At 42.4% G+C, this 21,316-nt stretch overlaps 1 protein-coding gene across 1 annotated transcript in view; it reads left to right on the top strand.

Annotated features, from left to right (window-relative positions):
• Window positions 1–20,598, top strand: part of DRAM1 (DNA damage regulated autophagy modulator 1) — a 31,439-nt gene extending 10,841 nt beyond the window's left edge. Inside the window, exons 2-7 of the mRNA XM_075274569.1 lie at window positions 6,199–6,266; window positions 7,215–7,357; window positions 13,851–14,028; window positions 18,262–18,320; window positions 18,871–18,963; window positions 20,483–20,598. Of these exons, the coding sequence (XP_075130670.1) occupies window positions 6,199–6,266; window positions 7,215–7,357; window positions 13,851–14,028; window positions 18,262–18,320; window positions 18,871–18,963; window positions 20,483–20,527 (586 nt within the window). The 3' untranslated portion in view covers window positions 20,528–20,598. The remainder of the gene's footprint in view (window positions 1–6,198; window positions 6,267–7,214; window positions 7,358–13,850; window positions 14,029–18,261; window positions 18,321–18,870; window positions 18,964–20,482) is intronic.
• Window positions 20,599–21,316: the final 718 nt, after the last annotated feature.

Below are 21,316 nucleotides of genomic sequence, written 5' to 3'. Positions count from 1 at the left end.
CTAAAATAAGCTAAGTTTACACCAGAGTCTAGTTGCAACCACAATAGTAATTCTGGACCACTGTTGCTTTCTGTATCAAAAACAGCACCACACTTCTGCACAAGATTTGTATGGTATTGCATCTCAGCCTCAATCAATTAAGCCAAGCTAAAATAGATGTGATAATACAGATGTGACGCCATTTGTGAAGGAGGCAGATATGTTTCTCTGATGCTCTGTAACCCATTTAGTCAGATAGAAAATGGAAAGCAAAACTGGGGAAGTAAACTGAATTACATTTACCTCTATAAGTTTTGCAGCACGCAATGACAATATTCAACTTGTCAGGACTATTGTAAAACAGCCATTTAGCAAAATATTACTAGTCAAAATGAAATAAGTCACATGGCCAAAGAAGTAAGACTGATAGCTCAGCGTTTTCAAGGTCTGAACTGAGGCACAGAGTAGAATTGTATTGAAGTAAATCATTCAGTATTTTTCCTTAAAGAGGATCTTTCATGTATATACCGCTAGAAAGCGGTATATAAATTCAGCGCACTGTCGGCTTTCCCGTTGTATGCCCAGGGGCTGGAGATACTGGGTCCATTCACACAGAGGAAAATGGTGAGGAATTTGGTGTGGAATTTCAGCGCTGAAAAAAAAAGCCTCCCATTGACTTCAATGGGTTTCTTTTTCTGCTAGAAGATAAAAGGAACCCATTAAAGTCAATGGGAGCCTTTTTTTTCAGTGCTGAATCTGAGGCAGATTCCATGCCAAATTCAGCACCATTTTCCTCCACGTCAATGCACCCTTAACCCCTTCCCGACATGCACCGTACTATTACGGCGCATGTCGGGTCTGTAACTATGGCGACCGCTTTAAGCAGTAGACAACCGGCTTTAATGCCTCCGATCGGTCCGGGGACCGATCGGAGGCATTAACCCCTCCGGCGTCACGGTCAAAGGTGCCGGAGGCACCATTTTCCCGGTGGCGCATGGGCGTCGCCATTTTGCAGGTGATCGCCGGCTCCTGGAGCATGCTCCAGGGCCGACGTCACGTTGGCATGACAGCCAGGAGCCTTTATAAGGCTCCCAGGCTTGTCTGCAAATTCTCTCTTTTGCAGACTGGTCTATGCAGCCTGCAAAAGAAAGGATGATTTTTTTGCAATGCATTAGCATTGTAATGCATTGCATTAGTGATAAGACCCCCTGGGGTTCAACACCCCTAGGGGGTCTAATAAATGCAAAAAAAAAATTTTTTTTAAAAAAAGTAAAAAAAATATAAAAAGTATTAAAAATTCAAATCATCCCCCTTTCCCTAGAACACATATAAAAGTAGTTAAAAACTGTGAAACACATACATCTTAGGTATCCCCGCGTCCGAAATCGCCCGCTCTACAAATCTATAAAAATATTTTTCCTCTTTGGTAAACGCCGTAGCGGGAAAAATAGTCAAAAGTGCCAAACCGCCATTTTTTCACTGTTTTGATTCTGATAAAAATTTGAATAAAAAGTGATCAAAGCAATAACATTTCCCGAAAATGATAGAACTAAAAAGTACACCCGGACCCGCCAAAAAAAACCCGCCCTATGCATCCCCGTATATGGACGTATAAAAATGTTATGGCTGTCGGAATATGGCGACTTTTGGAAAAAAATTTTTTTTAACACAGTTTTGGATTTTTTTTAAGGGGTCAAAATGTAAATAAAACCATATAAATTTGGTATCCCTGGAACCGTATCCAAACACAGAATACAGGGGACATGTCATTTTGGCTGCACAGTGAACGCCGTAAAACCAAAGCCTGTAAGAAAGTCGCAGAAATGCATTTTTTCTTCAAATCCACCCCATTCTGAATTTTTTTCCTGCTTCCAGTACATTATATAGAATAATTAATGGTGGCATCATGAAGAAAAATTTGTCCCGCAAAAATTAAGACCTCATATGGCTCTGGGAGCAGAGAAATAAAAAAGTTATGGGGTTTAGAAGGAGGGGAGTCAAAAACGAAAAACGAAAATCAAAAAATGCCATCGGCGGGAAAGGGTTAAAGAAGTACAAGCACATGTCCACAAGTCTGTCAGTCTAGCCCATACATAGCAGATCGCAGCATAAAACTGCAACACAACAGATTTTGGTTCTAAACATCTTTAGTTGATGGTTGTCTGTATGGGATAAACTGTTGCAAATTTATGTATGACCGAGCTACTGCAGACAATTCACAATATACCACGTTAGCAAAGTCTTATGTGTACGGCCAGCTTTAGACTACACAGTCTGAACATGCAGCAGATCTTTTAGCATCAGCCGATAAGACTGAAAATCTATTATAATAAAACCTAGACAAAGTCTGGACTAGCTCTATGCAAAGAACTAGGCATGGTAACTGATGAGGGAAATTCTTGTCATGTCATTGTATTGTAATTTCAGGATTTCCCCTTTAAATGAGGAAGTACAGTATATAAAGCTGACACTGAGTAATATATGTCTTGATCCCTGTGTCTAGGGGCGTGCACGGGTTTGTAATAATGTAAGCTTAGTAAAAGTTATTTTCGTGTATCAGCAATACATTAGAGATTCCACTTTAATGCAATAACCTAAATCAGATGATCATTCCATAGATTAGGCACATGGTTCACGTAATGTAAAAGATAAATGTAATATTTGTTGTTGTTTTTGTTTATAAAACATCCATTTAGCAAAAAAAGATATTGCTAACAAAGGCCTGCAGCTTATATTCTTAAGTAAGGGGTCTAGCAGTGCTGACACCCTCTGCCCCATCGTCTTCATAAATCTGGGCCAATGTCTACACCTTCATCTTCCTATCATGGAAAGGATTTTGTGAAAAACACTTCCCTCTATATGGTGCAGTTCAAGATGGGGAGATATGACAATGGATGGGTAAAATCAGGAGCTGCCGGTATGTTGTTGATCCAGTAGATGATGCTGTCTCCTGTGGCTGTTAGTATGTGGCACCATCTGCTGTATCCACGTCAAACCAGACAGGTTAAAGGGATTCTACCATTAAACTACCTTTTTTTCTAATGAACACGTCGGAATAGCCTTAAGAAAGACTATTCGTCTCCTATCTTTAGACGTGGTCTCCACCGCGCCGTTCCGTAGAAATACCGGTTTTAACCGGTATGCAAATGAGCTCTCCGCAGCAATGAGGGCGGGCCCCAGCGCTGAAACGCCGATGAGCGCGTCCCCATTGCTGCCCAGAGCTCTTTCCTGTGCCGCCTCCTTCTTCTGCAGCAACTCCGCCTCTTCTGGCTTCTCTTGCTCTTATAGTTCTATACAGGAGCATAGAGAGGCTACCCCAAAATGGCCGCCGGCCGGCTCCTGTAATGAACTGCAAGAGCGGCTACCCAAAAATGGCCAGAGAATGGCAAAAGAAGTCAGAAGAGGCGGAGTTGTTGCAGAAGAAGGAGGCGGCGCAGGAAAGAGCTCTCGGGCAGCAATGGGGATGCGCTCATCGGCCTTTCAGCGCTGGGGCCCACCCTCATTGCTGCGGAGAGCTCATTTGCATATCGGTTAAAACCGGTATTTCTACGGAACAGCGCGGTGGAGAGCACATCTAAAGGTAGGAGACGAATAGCCTTTCTTAAGGCTATTCTGACGTGGTAATTAGAAAAAAAAAGTAGTATAATGGTAGAATCCCTTTAAGGTTGCATATTGGAGAAACTCAGTTAGCCTCTACTTCAACAATGCAACACCTGAAAATGTAGCCTGCCAGACCATACAGGTAACACTCCTGCAACCAAAGCAGCACCACCAACTGGATCCACAAAACACCTGATATAAACCACTCCATTGTAAACTCAACCCTCAGGAAAGAGTAAGAAAAGAGCTGTAAGGTCATAGTCTGATGTACCTTATATGATGTAACATGGGTGGGATGAATCAGACTGAGAGGTGACAGTATAATAGTAGGAAGAATGTTTTTACACAGTGTAATACACTTGTATACAGGGCCGTATAGTCGTGAATAAAATTGGTTTACGATGCCTAATGCAGAGCTGTGTGCATTTGCTACTGTACTGGTATACAGCAGAGTCGTGTGTGTGTGTGTATACCTACTTCATGTACAATAGTGCTGATCTGTAAATGTGTATTCTGTACAGATGTGTGTATCTGTACTGTGTATGCAGCAGTGCGATGGGTGGATATTGTGTTGGATGTCGAGTTTTTGTGTGTGTAGACCAGCGGTCCTCAAACTATGGCCCGCGGGTCACATGCGGCCCGCCGAGGACATTTATCCGGCCCGCCACATGTGGCCCGCGCTGTCGCCTGGATCGCAATCCGATTCCCCGTTAGTGAGCGGATCGCTGCTTTCAGTTGTATGTGCTTTTGCACATACAACTGAAAGCTGTCAGGGGCCGCCCGACCGCGGCCTACACTGACTACAGAGAGTGACCTCTGCCCCCGACGCAGGCGCGATGACGTCATCGCTCCTGCAGTCTGAAGGAGGAGGACGCACCACGGCGGCTCTTCATGGGTAAGTATGACAGTGTGGGTGTGATTGTACTAATGAGCATATAATACAGGGGGTGAGGGTACTGATGAGGGGGAGGGTACTCCCCCCACTGTATTATATGCTCATCAGTACCCTCCCCCCACTGTATTATATGCTCATCAGTACCCTCCCCCCACTGTATTATATGCTCATCAGCATATAATATAGTGGGGGGAGGGTACTAATGAGCATATAATACAGTGGGGGGAGGGTACTAATGAGCATATAATACAGTGGGGGGAGGGTACTGATGAGCATATAATATAGTGGGGGGAGGGTACTGATGAGCATATAATACAGTGGGGGGAGGGTACTGATGAGCATATAATACAGGGGGGGTACTGATGAGCATATAATACAGGGGGGGTACTGATGAACATATAATACAGTGGGGGGAGGGTACTGATGAGCATATAATACAGTGGGGGGAGGGTACTGATGAGCATATAATATAGTGGGGGGGGTACTGATGAGCATATAATATAGTGGGGGGGTACTGAGGAGTATATAATACAGTGGTGGGGTTACTGAGGAGTATATAATACAGTGGGGGGGGGTACTGAGGAGTATATAATACTGTGGGGTAGGGGGGGTGTACTGAGGAGCATATAATACAGTGGGGGGAGGGTACTGATGAGCATATAATATAGTGGGGGGGTACTGAGGAGTATATAATACAGTGGGGTTGGGGGGTACTGATGAGCATATAATACAGTGGTGGGGTTACTGAGGAGTATATAATACAGTGGGGGTACTGAGGAGTATATAATACAGTGTGTGGGGGGGTACTGAGGAGTATTCAATACAGTGTGGGGGGGTACTGAGGAGTATATAATACAGTGGGGGGTACTGAGGAGCATATAATACTGTGGGGTGGGGGCATACTGAGGAGCAGGGGTGAACCTAGCCTTTTTGCCGCCTGAGGTGAAATATTTTGGCCCTCCAGTGTTTTGAGTGAACTGGCCCCGTGTTTGAAAAGTTTGAGGACCCCTGGTGTAGACAGTGATTAAAAAAAAAATAAAAAAATAAAAAATTCGTACAATCATAAAAACACATTGTTTTTAATGGATGTAAAATGGATTGACATCTGAGTTACATCTGTTAAAAATAGATCAATAGTTGAGGTCAAAGAAGAAAGAACGATGAAATTCATCAGTTTTTTTTTATGCCTATTAAAAGCAGATGTAAAATGGATAATATTCGTCCATCAAAACCAGAATGGTATAGATGCAAAACGGCCATCACGGCCGCAAAATAACGCGGCGTATAGGATCCCAACTCCCATTGAAATGAATGGGAGCATTTTGAGCGCGTCATCTGCCGGCACGTGTATACGTGCCAGATTGCGCTCCACTTTCCTCCGTGTGAACTTACCCTCACACCAATGAGAGTCTATAGGTCTGTGAAAAAATACGGATGGCATCCATGTGTTATCCGTTTTTCGCCGGCCCAGAGGCATAAAAAGTATAAGAAATGAAATGAAAAATAATGTTGATCTGTTTTTCACAGATGTTATAACAGTATTAACCACAGACAATTCACCACCTACATATTAGAAGGGTGGGATGTCGTCCGTGAATATCATGGAGATTACGTGTCTGCAAAATATGATTGTGTGAATAAGGCCTTACACTTTAGTTGTAGTTATTGTTACATTATGGAGACTGTTTTCATTCTCAGTTTGTATACATTTGTTTCTTATGCAGTGACACCGGGACATGTATTCCAGAAAGTGGTGTGTTTGGATTTATGATCAGTGTCACCGCCATGTTAGGTAAGTGTCCCTTGTTAAAAGATCTCATCAGCAAAATTATGCTAATAGAGCCCCACATATGGGTGAATAGCCTTTAAAAAGGCTATTCAGGCACCGTAAATGTTATATTAACCCTCGGTCCCGTTTTTAAATAAAAGCATTAAAACATATATACTAATCGTACCTGAACATGCACCATGGGCGGGGATGCACGATGCTACGTCATCTTCGGGCACGCCTGTCTCTTCTGTCTTCTTGTAGTTACGCCCTCTGATTCCGTGTCTTCTTCCATCTTCTTGTCCTCAAATCCCGCGCCTGCGTAGTAGCGCTTCTCTCCGGAGCACTACTGCGCAGGCTCACTTGCCAGTCCTCGTAGAACTACACGAGCGTACTGCACGCTTGTGAACTGCCATTATGTAAAATGGCGAGTGAGCCTGCGCAGTAGCGATTCGGAGGGAAGTGCTACTACGCAGGCGTGAGATTTGAAGACCTGAAGCCGGAAGAAGACCCATAGGAAGCTGGCAGAAGAGATGGGACCAGAGGGCGTCGCTCCAAGAAGATAGAAGAGGCAGGCGTGCCTGAAGATGACATGGCATTGTGCACGTTCGGTAAGATTTGCATATATGTTTTTATGCTTTTATTTAAAAACGGGAACGGGGGTTAATATAACATTTATGGTGCCTGAATAGCCTTTTTAAAGGCTATTCACGCATATGTGGGGCTCTATTAGCATAATTTTGCTGATAGAGCCCTTTAATGGTCCGCATCACACTGAGAGACTAGGTCTACGTTGGCATTTTTTATATCTTATATTGCTCTCATAATATGAAAGTTGTGCTGTGTTGTTTGCTATGGTCTACAAAGTGTCATAAATCTGTTGCCAAATATCTTATGACTAATACATGTTTGACTTTCTATTAGACTCTGTTACTGTATTATTTACTCTCATATTTATTTCTATTACACCAGGTGCTGCCACAATGTATGCAAGGTATAAAATAATCCAGGCCCAAAATGTGAGAATCTCTTTTCTGAGTTACTGGTTCAACTTGACATCATTGCTTATAGGAATACTTGGCTGCATTGGGATGGGCATTGTGGCTTCTTTTCAGGTGGGTTAGTTGATGAAAGTCTAATAATGAATACTCAAGATAAGGTTGGTTCACACTAGCGCTTGTATTCCGTCCGCAAGGAGTCCGCATGGAGACCCCTCCGGACGGAATGCAATCGCAATTGCAAGCGATGTGCCTGCAAAGCACATGGAGACCATAGACTATAATGGGCTCCGTGTGCTTGCCGCGCACTGCCCGCACGAATGAATTGTGCGGGCAGTGCGCGGCAAGCACACGGAGCCCATTATAGTCTATGGGCTCCGTGTGCTTAACTGCACAGCGCTTGCATTAGCGTTGGTATTCCGTTCGGGGGGGGGTGTCTCCATGCGGACTCGTTGCGGACGGAATACAAGCGCTAGTGTGAACCAACCCTTAGTACAATATGGGAAATATATTAAATCTAGCGGAATAACCCATAGCAACCAGTTCACGGATTTTATTTTCTTAAGGTATTTTGAAATAAATAAATAAATAAGCGGAATCATTGCCAGGGACAACACCTCTAGGTTTCCTATATTAATTTTAATACATTTCCCATACAATGTGGTAATAAAAATATATACGGTATATATTACTATCAAATGTAATTTACATGTAACAGTAGTTGCTGGTTTGTGCTTATTCTCAGTTATGAATAAAGGCTTTATTGCAAGCCTTATGCGCCCCACATATTGGGCTGCATCAAAAAAGCGCTGTGGGAAAAACCATGGTGGCCATGTATCGCGTTTTTTTCCTCAGCGTTTTTTCCAGGTAGACTGCAGAGGTTTACACCACTTGGGGCCCCGGCCTTAACAACATAACTGCATGGTCAGTAATGTAATGCTACTAAGGTTCATCAGTGTTTCACTTATAGAGGATCAGTGGCCTAGGGATTGGATACAGCTATAGCCGCAACCATGTCACCACCCTTAAGCCTTATGCACACAACTGTGAAGTTTCTAATACATCTAAAGGTTGTTAAAAACCATACCTTCATGTTGTATCTGTTCTATCCGTTATGCATCAGATTTTAGCGGTCGGTGAATTTCATTGGTACTTCGTATTTGACCCAATCCACTGATCTGTTTTCAATAGACATAAAAAGGATGTTAGACCATTTTACATTAGTTAAAAAAGATCTTTTGACGCATGTCACTTATTTTGAAAACCGTTAAAAAGTTAAAAAAATTGGACATGTGAATAGATACATGTTACTATGTATGTGGGTGATCAGCATTTACATCCATTTTTAGCATTAGCTTATAATACAAATCCATACAATTGATCAGTTAAACTGATGATCAAAACATGATGTAAACAGCCACCAGGATCAGTATATGGCTAGTGATACAATCTGGGTCTAAAATGATCCTTTTCTTTTTACCTATGCATATAATAAAAAACAGTGAACAGATCCTACAGTAAATCTGATAACTCTGAGTAATTTCCTTTATTGAGCCTAAGGTAAAATTTCAAAGAGTCTATCTTTGGTCATAAAGGAAAATGAGTTAGGACTTGTATGTACACTGTAATCTGTAATGTTTTTATGTCCTTACAAGTCATATGATACAGAAACATGCAAAAGTTTGGACACCCCGGGTCAAAATGACTGCTATTGTGGACTGTTAGGGCTCCTTCACACGGAGTAAACGCTCGTGTATTTTGGCAAAATACAGGTGTAAAAATAAGACTCCCATTGACTTCAATGACATTTTACACATGTATTTTGATGTGTATTTTGACGTGTTTTTTTACACGTGTAAAAAGAAATGCCATTGAAGTCAATGGGAGACTGATTTTTACACGTGTATTTTTTACATGTGTATTTTGCCAAAATACACGCGCGTTTACTCCATGTGAAGGGGACCTCAAGCAAGTTTAAGATGAAATGACCTTCAAAAGACATTAAAGATGACACGTTCCTAGTGTATTTTTTGGAAAAAAAATATTATTTCCATATTTTATATTTTCAAAATAACAAAACAATTAAAACCCTGCATGGTTAATACCTAGTAGCACCCCATTTGGCAAGTAACACAGGTTGTAAACGCTTTTTGTATCCAGCCAAAAGACTTTCAATTCTTGATTAGGGGATTTTCATCTGTTCCTCCTTATAAAAGTCTTCCAGTTCTGTAAGATTCCTGGGTTGTCTTGCATGCACTGCTCTTTTGAGGTCTAGCCACAGATTTTCAATGATGTTCAGATCAGGGGACTATGAGGGCCATAGTAAAACCTTCAGCTTGTGCCCTTTTAGGCCACCGTGTGGCCCTGTGCCCTTTTAGGTAGTCTGTGGTGGATTTTGACATGTGTTTAGAATCATTATCCATTTGTAGAAGCCAACCTCTTTTCAATTTCAACTTTTTACAGATGGTGTTTGCTTCAACAATTTGCTGAAATTTCATTGAATCCATTATTCCCTCTACCCATGAAATGTTCCCTGTGTCTTTGACTGCAACACAACCCCAAAACATGATTGATTCATCCCCATGCTTAATAGTTGGAGAGATGTTCTTTTCCTGAAATTCGGTGCCCTTTTTTCTCCGAACATACCTTTGAGCATTGTGGCCAAATAGTTCTATTTCAACCTCATCCTTCCACAGGACTTGTTTCCAAAATGCATCAGGCTTGTTTAGATGTTCTTTTGGAAACTTCTAACCCTGAATTTTATAGTGAGGACGCAGGAGAAGTTTTCTTCTTATGACTCTTCCATCAAGGCCATATATGTGCAGGTATCACTGAACAGAAGAACAATGTACCACAACTCCAGAGTCAGGAAATCTTCCTGAAGGTCTTTTGCAGTCAAACAGTGGTTCTGATTTGCCACTTTGATTATCCAATGAGCAGCTGTCTCTGAATTTTTTCTTGAACTTCCAGACCTTATCTTGACCTCTGCTGTTCCTGTAACTGCCATTTCTTAAAGGGGCTCTATCATTGGAAAAAGTCAATTGTAACTAATCACATCCTTGCATAGCCTTTAGGAAGGCTATTCCACACCTACCTTTTGTATGTAGATTGCCTCAGTGGTTTTTGAATAGTCCGTTTTTATTCAAATGCTAATTAGACTGGTGCACGATGCATCGTGCACCCTTTTGCTATTGTTTCCTATGGGTGTATACAGGACAGGCTGCTGCTGATGATGACTCAGCTTCCTGTTTGCACACACACATAGGAGATAATAGCAGAGAGGAGGCTGCTGAGAACTTCCTGTGCTGGCTGGAAGCTCATTAGTATATGAATAAAAACGGACTTATTCAGAAACCACTAGGCAATCTACATACACTAGGCAATCTACATACTAAAGGTAGGTGTGAAATAGCATTTCTAAAGACTATGCAAGGATGTGATTACCGTATTTTCCGGCGAATAAGGCAACTTTTTAACCCCCAAAACTTTTCTGAAAAGTTGGAGGTCGTCTTATACGCCAGGTATACGATGGGGCAGGGGGCGGAGGAGATGGATCGCAACGCTCCTGCCGCCGCTAGCTTCCTGCAGCGGCAGGAGTGGAGTGATGCTCTGGCCGCAGCCTACACAGCATCCGTTGTGCTATTACAGTGGATGCTGGGTATGTAAAGCTAATGGGGACCGCTCTGCTGCAGAGCGGTTGCCATAGCAACCGGGTCTCCGCTATATTAGAGGCCCGCAGAATGCATTATAATTGCGGGCATTAAAACTTAACCCTTCCCCCCCAAAGTTCAAAAACACATCCGGGGCCGGTCCCCACCGGCTTCATACCTTTAAAGTTGCAGGCCAGCTGCTGCACGGCGAGTTCTCAAGAGCCGACCTGTTCTTATGACAGCCGGGAGCCTACTGAAAGCTCCCAGGCCTATCATAGCTATATTACTATACCGGCTGGTTGCGGCAATAGTAATGTACAGAATCTCCCATAGACGGCAATACACTTGTTCAGGTTCAAGTCCCCTAGTGGGGTTGTTAAAAAAAATAAATAAAAAGTTAAAAAAAAAAAAAAACATATAAAAAATAATTTACAAAAGTTCTAAATCACCTCCTTTCCCTAGAGTACATATAAAAGTACAAAAATACTGTGATGCACATACACATTAAGTATCCCTGTGTTCAAAAATGCCCGCTCTACTTATAAAATATTTTTCCTGTATGGTGAACGTCAAAATCAAAAGTTTCGCATCCGATTTAAACAAAAGGAGATCTAAGCAATAGACATTCCCCAAAATGGTATAACTACAGTAAATCTGGCCCCGCCAGATTGTCCGTGCAAAAAAAAGGTTTCCAGGCAGAGAGGCCGCATATGGACACCAGCGGTTTGCTTTACAACCCATTCAAATGGGCGGACAGCGGCAGTAGTGTGAAAAGATGGCTCAGGACTGGAAAGCAAATAAAAAAGCATTAAAGAGTATGCCAAGGGGTAAGTGTGCATTAAGAAGAGGTACCCCACAGAAGAGGGGTGGTCTTACTGTATACGGCGAGTATATCCTAAACTATATTTTAACTGGAAAACTTGGGGGTCGTCTTATACGCTGTAAAATACGCCGTAAAATACGATAGAGCTCCTTTAACCCCTTCCCGCCGATGGCATTTTTTGATTTTCGTTTTTGACTCCCCTCCTTCTAAACCCCATAACTTTTTTATTTCTCCTCTCCCAGAGCCATATGAGGTCTTAATTTTTGCGGGACAAATTTTTCTTCATGATGCCACCATTAATTATTCTATATAATGTACTGGGAAGCAGGAAAAAAATTCAGAATGGGGTGGATTTGAAGAAAAAATGCATTTCTGCGACTTTCTTACGGGCTTTGGTTTTACAGCGTTCACTGTGCAGCCAATATGATATGTCCCCTATATTCTGTGTTTCGGTACGGTTCCAGGGATACCAAATTTATATGGTTTTATTTACATTTTGACCCCTTAAAAAAAATCCAAAACTGTTAAAAAAATTTTTTTCTAAAAGTCGCCATATTCCAACGGCCGTAACTTTTTTATACGTAAGTGTACGGGGATGCATAGGGCGTCTTTTTTTGCGGGGCCGGGTATACTTTTTAGTTCTACCATTTTTGGGAAATGTTATTGCTTTGATCACTTTTTATTGAAATTTTTATCAGAATCAAAACAGTGAAAAAATGGCGGTTTGGCACTTTTGACTATTTTTCCCGCTACGGCGTTTACCGAACAGGAAAAATATTTTTATAGATTTGTAGAGCGGGCGATTTCGGACGCGGGGATACCTAACATGTAAATGTTTCACAGTTTTTAACTACTTTTATATGTGTTCTAGGGAAAGGGGGGTGATTTGAACTTTTAATACTTTTTATATTTTTTTTAAATTTTTTTAAAATTTTTTTTTTGCATTTATTAGACCCCCTAGGGGTGTTGAACCCCAGGGGGTCTGATCACTTATGCAATGCATTACAATGCTAATGCATTGCAATGCATTGCAAAAAATCATCCTCTCTTTTGCAGGCTGCATAGACCAGCCTGCAAAAGAGACAATTTGCAGACAAGCCTGGGAGCCTTGTACAGGCTCCCGGCTGTCATGGCAACATGACGTCGGCCCTGGAGCATGCTCCAGGAGCCGGCGATCCCGGGCAAAATGGCGGCATCCATGCGCCGCTGGGAAAATGGCGCCTCCGGCGCCTTTGACCGCAGCGTCGAAGGGGTTAATGTCTCCGATCGGTCCGGGGACCGATCGGAGGCATTAGAGCCGGTTGTCTACTTCTTAAAGCAGTAGACACTCGGCGGCTATGGCGGCCGCCCGGCTCCCGAGCGGTCACCATAGTTACAGACCCGACATGCGCCGTACTATTACGGCGCATGTCGGGAAGGGGTTAATTACATTTCAAACTGAGGAAAAGGCAACTTGAAAACGCTTTGCTATCTTCTTATAGCCTTCTCCGGCTTTGTGGCCTCCACCATTTTCATTTTCAGAGTGCTAGGCAGCTGCTTAGAAGTACCAATGTCTGCTGTTTTTTGGCACAAGGTTAGAGGAGGCTGGGTATTTATAAAGCTGTAAAAAAATTTCATCACTTGGTCTTTCCTAACAATGATAGTGAACAAGCCATAACCCTAACTGGATAATTCAGGTCTGAGACCTTGGTCAAAGTTATCTGAGCACACAAATCTACAAGGGTTCCCAAACTTTTTCAAGGTACTCCTTTTCCTTTTTCACTCTAAAATTGTACTCAAACAAAATAATACACTGATATTGCTATTAAAGACAAGTGTGTTTAATTTTTAGCTTTATGCCTTTATGCCATTTGATCATTTCATCTTCAACTTGCTTAACAGTTCACAATAACAGTCATTTTGACCAGGGGTGTCCAAACGTTTGCATGCCACTGTATATGAAGGCTATGTGTGATTTGTGAAGAAGAGGCAGAAAGTGATAAACCATGGCAGGAAGTGATGAACTGAGGGCACCCTCTGCGGCACCACTTACTGTGGCTGGGTCTCATTATTACATAACATTATGTAATCCTGTGGTTTTTTGATAGTGTATCTGACCTTGCAGTAGCCTGGCCATAACCTGTGTGTTATTTTCTAGGAGACATCTGTTACAACAGTGCATGATGTGGGCGCCCTCCTCACCTTCATCTGTGGGATTGCGTATATATTTCTTCAGTCCATTATCACCTTTAAGGCCTGTCCACAATGGAGCAAAAAGGGGACCTGCTATATACGAATGACCATTTCTGTGATATCAATAATTGCTTTATTTCCTAGTATCCTTTTCAGACTGTTTTAGTGTATACATGTCTCTTTTCATACTATTTATACATATATACGAGCATATATATATATATATATATATATATATATATATGTATATATACATATATATATATATACTCGTACATAGGAGCAAATTTATTAAGACTGGTATATTGTACACCAGTCTTAATATATGGCCCAAATGGCCACTTCTTAAATCTGTTAGAGGTCCCAGTGCCAGAATGGAAATCTACACCTGCCATGAGTTTTAATAAATCGGCAAAATATGGCGGCAGAGATGCGGATTGGAGATTGAGGCGTACATTTGGCATATTAAAGGGCTTTGCTCCAAACATGAACATAGTGTTCAATTTTTTTTTGCAACACTTATAGTCACAACTTACATTACTTATGATTAGAGATGAGCGAACAGTGTTCTATCGAACACATGTTCGATCGGATATCAGGGTGTTCGCCATGTTCGAATCGAATCGAACACCACGTGGTAAAGTGCGCCAAAATTCGATTCCCCTCCCACCTTCCCTGGCGCCTTTTTTGCACCAATAACAGCGCAGGGGAGGTGGGACAGGAACTACGACACCGGGGGCATTGAAAAAAATTGGAAAAAGTCATTGGCTGCCGAAATCAGGTGACCTCCATTTTAGACGAATAGTGGATTTCAAATCCGGGTCATATGAGAATGTGAACTTTGTGACTATGAGACAGGGATAGCTGTACAGGCAGGGATAGCTAGGGATAACCTTTATTTAGGGGGGAATGTTATTAAAAATAACTTTTTAGGGCTCTATCGGGTGTGTAATTGTGATTTTTGTGAGATAAACTTTTTCCCATAGGGATGCATTGGCCAGCGCTGATTGGCCGAATTCCGTACTCTGGCCAATCAGTGCTGGCCAATGCATTCTATTAGCTTGATGAAGCAGAGTGTGCACAAGGGTTCAAGCGCACCCTCGGCTCTGATGTAGCAGAGCCGAGGCTGCACAAGGGTTCAAGCGCACCCTCGGCTCTGATGTAGGAGAGCCGAGGGTGCACTTGAACCCTTGTGCACCCTCAGCTCTGCTACATCAGAGCCGAGGGTGCGCTTGAACCCTTGTGCACACTCTGCTTCATCAAGCTAATAGAATGCATTGGCCAGCGCTGATTGGCCAATGTATTCTATTAGCCTGATGAAGTAGAGCTGAATGTGTGTGCTAAGCACACACATTCAGCTCTACTTCATCGGGCTAATAGAATGCATTGGCCAGCGCTGATTGGCCAGAGTACGGAACTCGACCAATCAGCGCTGGCTCTGCTGGAGGAGGCGGAGTCTAAGATCGCTCCACACCAGTCTCCATTCAGGTCCGACCTTAGACTCCGCCTCCTCCGGCAGAGCCAGCGCTGATTGGCCGAAGGCTGGCCAATGCATTCCTATGCGAATGCAGACTTAGCAGTGCTGAGTCAGTTTTGCTCAACTACACATCTGATGCACACTCGGCACTGCTACATCAGATGTAGCAATCTGATGTAGCAGAGCCGAGGGTGCACTAGAACCCCTGTGCAAACTCAGTTCACGCTAATAGAATGCATTGGCCAGCGCTGATTGGCCAATGCATTCTATTAGCCCGATGAAGTAGAGCTGAATGTGTGTGCTAAGCACACACATTCAGCACTGCTTCATCACGCCAATACAATGCATTAGCCAGTGCTGATTGGCCAGAGTACGGAATTCGGCCAATCAGCGCTGGCTCTGCTGGAGGAGGCGGAGTCTAAGATCGCTCCACACCAGTCTCCATTCAGGTCCGACCTTAGACTCCGCCTCCTCCGGCAGAGCCAGCGCTGATTGGCCGAAGGCTGGCCAATGCATTCCTATGCGAATGCAGACTTAGCAGTGCTGAGTCAGTTTTGCTCAACTACACATCTGATGCACACTCGGCACTGCTACATCAGATGTAGCAATCTGATGTAGCAGAGCCGAGGGTGCACTAGAACCCCTGTGCAAACTCAGTTCACGCTAATAGAATGCATTGGCCAGCGCTGATTGGCCAATGCATTCTATTAGCCCGATGAAGTAGAGCTGAATGTGTGTGCTAAGCACACTCATTCAGCACTGCTTCATCACGCCAATACAATGCATTAGCCAGTGCTGATTGGCCAGAGTACGGAATTCGGCCAATCAGCGCTGGCCAATGCATTCTATTAGCCCGATGAAGTAGAGCTGAATGTGTGTGCTAAGCACACTCATTCAGCACTGCTTCATCACGCCAATACAATGCATTAGCCAGTGCTGATTGGCCAGAGTACGGAATTCGGCCAATCAGCGCTGGCCAATGCATTCTATTAGCCCGATGAAGTAGAGCTGAATGTGTGTGCTAAGCACACACATTCAGCACTGCTTCATCACGCCAATACAATGCATTAGCCAGTGCTGATTGGCCAGAGTACGGAATTCGGCCAATCAGCGCTGGCTCTGCTGGAGGAGGCGGAGTCTAAGGTCGGACCTGAATGGAGACTGGTGTGGAGCGATCTTAGACTCCGCCTCCTCCAGCAGAGCCAGCGCTGATTGGCCGAATTCCGTACTCTGGCCAATCAGCACTGGCTAATGCATTGTATTGGCGTGATGAAGCAGTGCTGAATGTGTGTGCTTAGCACACACATTCAGCTCTACTTCATCGGGCTAATAGAATGCATTGGCCAGCGCTGATTGGCCGAATTCCGTACTCTGGCCAATCAGCAATGGCTAATGCATTGTATTGGCGTGATGAAGCAGTGCTGAATGTGTGTGCTTAGCACACACATTCAGCTCTACTTCATCGGGCTAATAGAATGCATTGGCCAGCGCTGATTGGCCAGAGTACGGAATTCGGCCAATCAGCGCTGGCTCTGCTGGAGGAGGCGGAGTCTAAGATCGCTCCACACCAGTCTCCATTCAGGTCCGACCTTAGACTCCGCCTCCTCCAGCAGAGCCAGCGCTGATTGGCCGAATTCCGTACTCTGGCCAATCAGCACTGGCTAATGCATTGTATTGGCGTGATGAAGCAGTGCTGAATGTGTGTGCTTAGCACACACATTCAGCTCTACTTCATCGGGCTAATAGAATGCATTGGCCAGCGCTGATTGGCCGAATTCCGTACTCTGGCCAATCAGCACTGGCTAATGCATTGTATTGGCGTGATGAAGCAGTGCTGAATGAGTGTGCTTAGCACACACATTCAGCTCTACTTCATCGGGCTAATAGAATGCATTGGCCAATCAGCGCTGGCCAATGCATTCTATTAGCGTGAACTGAGTTTGCACAGGGGTTCTAGTGCACCCTCGGCTCTGCTACATCAGATTGCTACATCTGATGTAGCAGTGCCGAGTGTGCATCAGATGTGTAGTTGAGCAAAACTGACTCAGCACTGCTAAGTCTGCATTCGCATAGGAATGCATTGGCCAGCCTTCGGCCAATCAGCGCTGGCTCTGCCGGAGGAGGCGGAGTCTAAGGTCGGACCTGAATGGAGACTGGTGTGGAGCTATCTTAGACTCCGCCTCCTCCAGCAGAGCCAGCGCTGATTGGTCGAGTTCCGTACTCTGGCCAATCAGCACTGGCCAATGCATTTCTATGGGGAAAAGTTAGCTTGCGAAAATCGCAAACTGACAGGGATTTCCATGAAATAAAGTGACTTTTATGCCCCCAGACATGCTTCCCCTGCTGTCCCAGTGTCATTCCAGGGTGTTGGTATCATTTCCTGGGGTGTCATAGTGGACTTGGTGACCCTCCAGACACGAATTTGGGTTTCCCCCTTAACGAGTTTATGTTCCCCATAGACTATAATGGGGTTCGAAACCCATTCGAACACTCGAACAGTGAGCGGCTGTTCGAATCGAATTTCGAACCTCGAACATTTTAGTGTTCGCTCATCTCTACTTATGATGTTATTATGTAAGGTAATCTTTCATCACACAACAGCTTTGATAATTAAATTCCTGTGTAGCCCCAGTAACTGAATGGAAAAAGATCACTTGGAGTGGTGACTGTAATAAAGGGGGTAATAGCAATGTTCTTACATTGGCATATATCATCTGTACTGTATGGTATAGTAACATTTATTCACTTTATAAATCCTGGTCTATGGATTTTACCCTTTATAGTTATATTTATTGCTAGAACTTACTCATAAAGGTATTTATTGTTGCTCTACACACTGAAAACAAAACTATATGCCGCTCTCCTACTAAAGTATACTCCTTAACATATACATCAACAGTGATAATATGTGCTTCATTCGATGGCATGAAATTTTACCGTTGTGAAGTTGGTGAAGAGGTAGAAAATTTTTTGTTTGTTTTTTTTTTTTTTTTTGCTTTCATTTTATGCATTCCTCATAGTCATTTATCAAAAAATAGCAGAGACCGCCATCATAGTGTTGCAGAGGTCCCCAGCTATATGTAGTTCACTTACATATAACTATATCATATGGTTCTTACTCTGGGTTTTGACCTTTCTACCAAGTTCTACTTAAACTATCCTAGTGCCCTGGATCCACTGGTGCAGTAGAATGTCTCCCGCTACAGCAGTTACTGGCATGGAGCTTGAGAGCCATCAGCATAATCAGATACCAATATATTCTGCATTCTGTATTTGTATCAGTCACGCTCTTAGATATTGCATTGACACAATACACAATGTAATATGTTTAGCCACTCCGCTGCTCATAGGTAGCCTACATTAGTTTACATAGTTGCATCATGGATGTCATGTGAAAAAAATCTAAAATCTCATAAACCTCATTTATTACTTAAACATTTCTGTAAATGATTATTTTGTGATAATGTTCTATAACTACCAAGTGTTTTAACCTATCTCTCTATGACAGCCGTCTCCATATCACCAGGCAAGTGCAGTTTGTGAATGGATTGTAGCTTTTGGATTTGTTACCTTCTTCTTGACTTACATAAAGGAGTTTCAGGTTGGTTGATTGTTTTTCATAACTAAATTACTCTTGGATCAATAAAAATCCTTTTTTCCTGATAATAAAGTTACATATTACTCATGTTATTTACCGTAAAGTAGAGCTGGTGCCACTTTTCACCATATAAGAATTACATGATGTCTATAAGATGTTAAAGGTTTGGCTAAAAGTTTTAAGCCTGACACAAGTTTTAGTTGTCAAAGTTTGCTGCTTCAGTGTTTTTCATTCGTTTAGTATAAGTTTCTCTATGGTTACTGAAGTACAAGTATACGTTTACATTTTTACACTTTTATAGTTAAATATGTCAAGTTTATTCAAAAACTCAATTTATCAGATTGAAATTGAAATTTTGGGTCCATGGCCGGGAAACTCTCCAGATGTCAATGCTCAAAAAAACAGACAAACAAAATCACAAAAATTGTGATACACTCCAAGCTCTAAATAGACATGAATGGGTTGTCATCCGTCAGGATTTGGCCAAGAAGCTGATATACAGCATGTCAAGGAGAATTGTAGAAGTCTTAAAAAAATAATGGTTAACACTGGAAGTATTGAACCAAAAATATTTAGGGAGCCTTCACGCGGAGTAAAAATACACGAGTATAAAAGACTCCTATTGACTTCAATGACATTTTACAGGCGTATTTTTACACGTGTAAAAAATATCATTGAAGTCAATGGGAGTCTTATTTTTACACGTGTATTTTCAAAATATACACAAGCATTTACTCCGTGTGAAGGCTCCCTTATGTTGCCCAAGAAAACACCTTGGACTCAAAGCTAGGCATGTACAGGATTAAAAAAAGAATAAAATTCAAGCACCAAATGGAGAAATTTCATAAAAAATAACTTTTAATATTCATATTAAAAACCGATAGAGAAAATCTGCGGTGGACCATTGCTTACGCATTTAAAGGCTACATGCCTCTTAATCATAGCATGCGCCACAAAGAAAATTGAAAAAGATTTGTGATATGTAACTAAAATAAAAGAAAAAATCATGGATTTATAGATTTCTTTACCATCACTAAGCCGGGCCATCTCTGGGAATGTAAAGTTATGTTATGAGTTGAAGGGCTTGTCTGGAATAAATGAGAAATTAAATATAAAACTAAATCCCCCCCCCCCCCCCCCGCCTAACTTATAATTTACTAGTAAATTTACTATTAATTTACCATTTGACCACACCAGGCACACTTTCTGTTAATCCGGTGATGTTCCGTTTCCATGTTTCCGGAAACAAAGTGTCACCATTACTCCCCCCACCACCTCCACCGGAAACACTGACTGACACCAGGCAGATGCCATTATAGCCCATGGGGTCTGTTGGTTTCTGCAGGTAACCGAACAACTGAGAGCCCCATGTTAGTGTGAACTTAACCTTAGAATACTGTAAATGTATGCTATTGAAACCTATCCTGCTATACACATAGTTGTTTACCTTATCTTATCTTATGTTACTGCTTCTCAGAACTGTCACATAGTGATAACAATGTTATTTCTGGCTCTCTTCTAGGCTGTTACTTTGAAAATAACTACAGAAATACAGGATGATTTTTGACAATGGCTGCAGTCCAGTTTTATGGGAAGATGGAATCTTTAGTCATGACTTTACAAGTCAATAAGACCATAAGTGGGATACAGTTTGCACTATCTGCTTTGTTTGCAGAGATAACAGTTAATGTATGTTTTAGTAAATTATGTCAGTTCAGCATTTCTAGAATTTTTTTTTGTGTTCATGAATTAATGATATTTCTGTGTTCTGAGCTATTTTTAATAAATAATTAATTAAATTAATTAAAAAAAGATGCAAGTATCATGATTTATTTATAAGAATATTGAATATTTCATCAGAAATTGCAGTTCTATTTCACAATCTAATGTCTCTGATATCTGGCAATCAACCAGGATCAGCTATAGTTTATTGTGACCTCATTTTTTATTATCTTGCATTGTTATAGGTTATAACTATTTACCTGTGGAGCTTTGTCACTTTTAGTGTCTGTTTGACCCTGTTTACACTACCATTAAAGGGGTTGTCCCATCACAAGGATCCTATCTATACTGTTTGGTAATGTGAATGTAAGACTTTTCCTAAATACATTGCTTCAGCAAAACTGCTTTGTTTGTCCACTATCTTACTTTATTCATTTGTTTGGGACACATCCCTTGACTTATCTGGTCATAAGTCAAGTGATGTATCTGCTGGTCTGAGGGGGGAGGGAGGAGGGGCTAAGTGCACGGGAGCGAGCCTGGAGGGGTGGGGGTAGTTTACCCTTTGGGGGGAAGGGGCCGCCAATACAAACCCGGCATCCGCTGTAATAGAGAGGCTACTAGCCACCCGGCTGCT

The sequence above is a fragment of the Leptodactylus fuscus genome, chromosome 5, assembly GCF_031893055.1.
Source record: "Leptodactylus fuscus isolate aLepFus1 chromosome 5, aLepFus1.hap2, whole genome shotgun sequence".
NCBI classification, from domain to species: Eukaryota; Metazoa; Chordata; class Amphibia; order Anura; family Leptodactylidae; genus Leptodactylus; species Leptodactylus fuscus.
This window is presented reverse-complemented; position numbering and strand designations above follow the sequence as displayed.